This window comes from Cynoglossus semilaevis, chromosome 14 (genome assembly GCF_000523025.1).
Source record: "Cynoglossus semilaevis isolate Cse_v1.0 chromosome 14, Cse_v1.0, whole genome shotgun sequence".
Taxonomy (NCBI): Eukaryota; Metazoa; Chordata; class Actinopteri; order Pleuronectiformes; family Cynoglossidae; genus Cynoglossus; species Cynoglossus semilaevis.
Window position 1 is genome coordinate 27,332,484 of NC_024320.1, and position 7,083 is coordinate 27,339,566.

The following is a 7,083-nucleotide window of genomic DNA, read 5'->3' on the forward strand; positions in this document are numbered from 1 at the left end:
TCTTCGTCTTTCTGCTCGCCTGTGTGAACGATTGTGAGGAATTTAAATTTTATCCCAGAGATAACGTTTAATAAACAGAGAAGGTGCTGTGTCCCTCACCAACATACAGTCCTAGTCAGTTATGGTCTTTATTTTCTATCCACAAGAACATTAAGTAAATAAATGGAAAATATATTTTATTTCTGGATAAACATGAGAATTTAAAAAATTTAAAAAATAAAGTGAAAAATCTGACAGTGATTTCTTTAAAAATTAAAATGTTCGTTTTCATTTTTACTGCAAAAAAAGCCTCAGGTCTCGTCACTTGACTGGTTAAACCAACACATTAGTTAACAATACTTGGTCTTCTGTTTATAACAGTTTTAACATTTGACAACAACTGAATTTTTTTTATTAGAAAATAAACAGATTGAATTTATATCTTATAGTTTAAACACCTAATTATAAAACATCTAATGTATTTTTCTCCAAAATTAAATCTAGTTTCTCCTCAGAACCGGAGTACGACCCAGTGAAGTAGAACTTGTAAAGTCAGAGTACGTACCATCTGCTGCTGCTGCTGCTGCTGCTGCTGGTCGTCGTCGTCGTCGTCGTCGTCGACTTCTTCTTCTTCTCACTGGTGGCCGGGGCCATCAGGCTCAGATTTAAGTAGAGCAGCTGTGGGGGCCGTGGTGAGGTGACGATGGTCTGAATGGATTTGGGGCAGTTAGGGACCCTGGGCCGGGGCACACAGCTCCCCTTACATGGTCACGGTGTGTGGTGAAACCCTGGTTCTCCTGAGGGCCTGGAGAGACAACTGCTGCTGCTGGAGACGAGCAGAACCTTTTACAGAGTTTCTATTTAGAGAATTCAAACACGGAGGTCGGGGGTCACGGGATGAGCTGCAGCCGAGAGAAGAATCAGCTTTAGATGACGAAGGAAACAAACAGAAATATTAGACGGCAGACTGGAGTACTGTGAGGCGTGTCAGTGAGAGTACTGCAGTACTGCAGTACTGCAGTACTACAGTACTCTCTATAAGTCTGTTTTCAGGCTAGCTTGGGTTTGAATCCCAACTTATCCAGCTGTGGGTAAACACAGATTCTTCTTCTTCCTCCTCCTCTTCTTCTTCTTCTTCTTCTTCCTCTTCTTCTTCCTCCTCCTCTTCTTCTTCTTCTTCTTCTTCCTCTTCTTCCTCCTGTTCCTCCTCTTCTTCTTCTTCTTCTTCTTCCTCTTCTTTCTCCTCTTCTTCTTCCTCTTCTTCTTCTTCCTCCTCTTCTTCTTCCTCCTGTTCCTCCTCCTCTTCTTCTTCTTCTTCTTCCTCTTCTTTCTCCTCTTCTTCTTCCTCTTCTTCTTCTTCCTCCTCTTCTTCTTCCTCCTGTTCCTCCTCCTCTTCTTCTTCTTCTTCTTCCTCTTCTTCTTCTTCTTCTTGGAGTGGTAGTGACTTATGGTAGGTGGTCTCTGTGGACCACTGTGTTCATCAGGTGACTGTGTTTTTAATGATCATGTTCACTGTCTCAGCGTTCACACTTGTCCTTAGTGTGAATGACTCAGCATACACTCATTATTAACATGTACCGATTCAACAGCCACACAGTTGTTTCACATGTTCATTTTTTATAGAAATATTTAAAAGAACACTGTGTTCAAATATGAAAGGTGTACATTTGAAACTTTAAACCTTAAATCGGCCCAGGTTTAAAATTCTACAAACCAAACTGTGAGTTTGTCCACAAGGCGGTGCCAGAGTCAATCTTCTCCACTCCCTGTTGCTTTCAATTGTTTAAAATCATTATTGATACAAGGAATTAATAATGAATTATTCATTTAATTGAGATAACGTGAATGTCCAGGGTCGTTGTAATCTGGTATTGATTTTTCTCTCTCTTCTCTCAGACCGACACGTTGATCGTTGTGCCAAAACAATCGATTTCATTTTTATTTTTTTATGCGACTGATGAAGACTTTAATGGACAAAGTGTCGACTGTGTTTATTCTCCAAACCAGATCAATTCACACTCCACAGATGAATCACCGTGGGATTCTGGATTCATGGAGAAGAAACGGTTTCGAGATCCGCTACTGTTGACAAATCAGAAAAAAACAAAAAACAACAAAACGATAGATTGCGTAAAAAGGCAACTGACGTTGGTGTCGATGCCTGAGGGAAAATAAAGTTTCATTTGACAGAATGATTTCGGCTTTTGTTTCAGTGACTAAAACATTTTTGATAACGAATATAATTCTAAATAGATGTTTTTAAAGTGATTTTTCAGTACATTTCAGTCGAGCCGTGAGGGCGTTGCACTAACCCCGCACTAATACTACACTACCCACACCCCCCCGCGACGGGACATGTTGTAGGAAATCCGCTTGCGGCGGATTATTGTAATCCGACAGAGGGTCTGGACGACACATCGGATCACAGAGGGAAAAAAATAGCCAAGCGGCCTGGATCAGATGCGGCTCGTCTGAGAATAGAGAGTAAAACTTGGAGTATGACCCGCCGCCCTGCTCGGAGCTCCCGCTGCTAGTGATCCGCGGTGGCCGGGCCGTTTCCTGGACCGTCCGCCCTCTGACAGCGGCACCGCGGAGCTTTAACCAGCTGCTAAAAGGACGTCTCAGCCTGTTTCCCTCCATTGCCAGATTCTCTTCAACCCGGAACGGCTCGGTTTGGCTCTCCTTTGCTAGACTTGGCTTGGTTCGGTTGTCCTGAATACGGACCGAAGCGCTGCTGCCACCGCCGCCGCCGCCACTACTCACTTCCATAAAGCTAGCGCGGCTAGCGAGCTAAGCTAGTCCGGAATCGATCAAGTTTGATCGGGATCGATCGAATCTATCTCATCGCAGCGGCACAGATAATGTCAACGAAGGAGCACAATAAACTCTCCACGGTGGAGAGACCAATTAAAGGTTCGTAAAATGTTATTCCTTTTTATTTTCTGAAGTCGTTAACGTGAACGCTGTACTGAAGGACGGGCAGCTCAGCGGCCGCTGGGGAACAACTCAGCCCGGCTGACACTTTAGCCAGTCGGTTATGATTTTGAGCATGGCCCCGGTGTATTTTGGTACGATTCTGGAGCTAAGCAGTAAATAATGACTAAGCTCAGTAGCACGAGGCTTTAGACAATTAGCCTTTTTGGTCGTGTAAGTCTCACATGGAGCTCAGGGTCTGGGGGGAGAGTCGGTTCTCTGGGCCGGAGACTGAGCTCCAACACCGGTGTACAGTTTGTATCTGGGTTACGTCTGGAAATGGCTCTGCAGTGGTTTTAGTAACACACACACACGCACACACATACAGATTTGCATTCCCTGTTTCTCTCTAACACACTGTCAACCATTCAGTTACCTGTTAATTATTGTAAGTCGACGAACAGAACGTTGGAGAATGTTGTTGGTGAAAAAACAGAGGAAAGAATCTTCTGGAAACGGACTTTAACTCCTGGTCTGTGATCTGATGTAGAACCAAAGGGTTAAAACTGACTTATCATCTCTGTAAAAAAAAAAAAACCCGTACAGATCAGAATGCAGTTGGTATTCACTGTAATTATTATAACTAGTAGCTGCTGATATAAACAGTCCAACCGTCAAACGGCTCAATTAGACCAGGTTTATTTTCTTCTGGTGACAAATAGTGGGTTTTTATCGACATTTCAACTAAATTGACTAAATTATTAGATGACTAATCAAAAATAGTCGACTCCATAAATGACTATGGAAAAAAAAAGTTAGTTGAAACCATTTGGTAAAAAAAATAGTTGAGTTAAATTGACTGCTTTATTATTGTTGTAAAACATTTAGACTTTGAGCTGTGTACTACATGTACTGTGTACTACATGTACTGTGTACCACATGTACCATGTACCACAGACACTACAAGTGTGTACTCATGCCTATGGTACTCTGGGTACTGACCAAGTTTCCCCTGACCACTGCCGGGGCCGTACACCTCCATCAAATCTTTGAATACTTCCTGTTTTTATAAATACAAACCTTAACGTTTTAAAGTATAACTTAAGAGATATTTGTCATTTACAGTAATCTACCCCAAATGTTGGGTATAAACTGATCCTGCTCATTACTGCCACCTACCAAAGCTCCACTGAGAGTCTTCCTTTTTTTGTTAGACAACAGACCGTTAGCGCCCCCTGTGACCCTGATAAGGAATAAGCAGTAGATGATGAGTGGATAGATGAAGATGATCCAGGTAGAGGTTAGCATCTACTGAAGTTGACTGAGCCTAATAGTTCTTTTTTTTTACGTAGTGTCATTATTTGCATATTTCTTCCGTTTTTTTACTTAGTGTCATTATTTGCATATTTCTTCCGAATCGTTGGCCTGGTTTATATATAGAACAACTGCTCTGGTTGAACAGAGCCCACAGTGTGTAAAGATTTCAATTCCTGTACTGCAGTACTACTGTACATTCTGAAACTGACCAAATTATTCATTCGTTTCATTAATGAGGAAAAAAAACGGAGCGTTTTCTAGATGAAATCCGGTGAATCACAGGAACTCATGGTTTTCCTCCTCTTTGATTTGACGAAATCCGGTGAATCACAGGAACTCTTCTACGAACACTCATGGTTTTCCTCCTCTTTGATTTGTCCAGGACTGAATCCTGAAACTGAGCTCCTGTTCAGACCAAATCATTTGTTGTGTCTTAAATGAGACGTGGGTCGTTTCTAAACCTCCAGCTCCACGGATCAGTTCCAGTCTGTGATGTCACCTCCTCTGTCCTTGAATCAGTGCGTGGTCTCTGCTGAATCGCTCTCCAGCTCTTTATTCCAGCAGTTCATTTTTTTTTTTTTTTTTAATTCTTTCAGAGCGTCTCTTTGTTTCTGTGTGACGACGACGATGTTGCACCAAATTCTGTGACCTCATTAGACACCATCACTGCAGATGCTGGGACACAGGGGGGGTTCTCACCGTGTATGGTAGCTGCGCACCTCTCTCTGAAGGACACCGAGCCGGCGTCGAGGCCCAGCTCGTACGCTCAGTGTCTGTGTCTGCAGGGCTCTGTGTTACAGTAATCAGGAACCTCCCGTGTTCGTGGCTAGATTTAGAACGTCTAAGGTGTGAACGTGGGCTCCTCCCGTAATCCTTTAGAACTGCAACATTACATCATTAGCGTAAATACTCGTATCTGTCTGATGGAACGACGGTGTTCTTTGATGTCGACATAAGTAACTGTCAGGAGAAATAGCTCCATTTAAAGATCTCCGCCAGGGCTGTCATGTAGAGGAAAATCAAGAAAATGGAGCTCGAAAGTGCAGGGAAAAAATCAGTGTGAACCCAGGTAACCTACGTGGTAGAACAGCGTCTGCAGGTGCAGCTAAAGTCAGCGCTTCAGTTCACAAAACATCGCAGTTTTGCACAGTAAATAGAGCAAGGCAGGTTTTAAACCGTGGTCTTTCAGACCCTGGTCGTCCAGACAGACCTTCAGGGACAGACCTTCAGGGACAGATTCAGTCAACAGCCCTCGTTTAGTAAACGAAAAAAAAAAAGAAAATGGAAAAAGATGATGATATGTTGAGATAAAAGATTTATTGATGCATTTGTCTAATAAACCAATAAAAAAAAGACGTCCGGGACAAAGCTCAGTGAGCGTTGATTTCATTATGTAAACAATAGGAGCCAATGAGAGCGAGAGCCAATCAGAGTCTAATCCTAACCCTGATTGTTTGTTGCCTCCAAATGAATAATTATATTTAATCATAATCATAACTAAGCGACACTGTGATTAATCCAGATAAATCAACATTTCTGATATTATTTATCAACTGGCCTTTCACCAACAACATGAATCTGTCTACAGTCGCTCACCATACAGTCGACCGTGGTGTCAGTCAACTGGTCAGTTGTAGACTGTCAGTTGTAGACTGTCAGTTGTAGACTGTCTGTGTTGAATTATTGGATTTACTGTACGGGTTAAAACGCCTTGAAACATTTGAATTTGAGTTCCATTCTGTATCATTAAACACAGTGAACATGTGGATATTTACTGCCTCAACAAATATATTCCACTTTGTTATATTCCAATTTTCTAATCTTGACTAAAATAGTTTTGATATTTTGTCGCCTAGAACTAAAGTGTCAGGTGTAAAACAGACAGAAATTGAACTCTAAATGTCCAAAAACATGATTTACTTTTCTAACCGCTGTGTCCGTCCATGCTGCCTTGTCCATATTGTCTCCGTCTCTGACCGTTAACAGGTGACGACAAGTGACAGGAAATCAATATTCCCACCTTAAAATGGTGGGTTTTTATTACAGGTACATTTAAATAAACTCAAATATGAATAAATTGTCCACTTTTGCTAACTTCCTGTCACCACCACTGTGACTTTTTTTTTTTCAATAAACACACACGTGGTCACAAACCAATAAAGTGTGCAGTTCCACAGCCGGACACGCTGCTCCTCATGAACGGGACGTTACGCCACCTGTTGACCGTTGACCTGAAGCGTCCGTGATTGGTTGAGTGAAGCTGCACTTGTTTAAAGCTGCCTCCTCAGAGAGAAAGGCCCTGTCACTATCACACACACACACACACACACACACACTTCACACTCACCGACGTCTGTGTCCTGACGGCAGAGCAGGTTCACTGTCCTGTCATGCTGGGGGTCCCAGGATGGAGCTCTGCCCTGGGGCCCACGCTGCGTCGGCTTTTGTTTGGTTCAGTGTGAAGTCAGAACATCTGGGTTCTTTAGATTTCATTTTAGGGGCCACTCTAGGTTTCTGTGTGTGTGTGTGTGTGTGTGTGTGTGACAGTGACAAGAACACACTGCCTCTCATTGGTTATCTGAATACCACTTCCTGTCACAACTCCTTTTCACACCAGTGGTTTTTGTTTCCTTCTTTCATCAACATCTTGTAGCTTCTGACGTTTTGACTGCATCCAATCACACCCTTTTTTTCAGCCGTTTCAGGAGGTTTTGAATGGTGTCAAGGCGGCAACTGAAGATTTAAAAGGTCGAACCAAACGCCTGGTTGGAGATGAGCACGTTTCTGCCTTCGGTCTTACCTTTAAGAGTCGTAGAGCAGACGGTGAAAACCCGCTGATCTTTGGGATGCTTGTTTGTTTGGTTTAGTGTTGTC

General features: G+C 42.7%; 1 protein-coding gene across 1 annotated transcript in view; it reads left to right on the plus strand.

The window, feature by feature from the left end:
- The first annotated feature begins 2,268 nt into the window (after positions 1 to 2,268).
- The window catches only part of LOC103390394 (serine/threonine-protein phosphatase 2B catalytic subunit alpha isoform-like), an 18,347-nt gene continuing 13,532 nt past the window's right edge, over positions 2,269 to 7,083 (plus strand). The window contains exon 1 of the mRNA XM_025062075.1: positions 2,269 to 2,892. Coding sequence (XP_024917843.1) covers positions 2,841 to 2,892 — 52 coding nt within the window. The 5' untranslated portion in view covers positions 2,269 to 2,840. The remainder of the gene's footprint in view (positions 2,893 to 7,083) is intronic.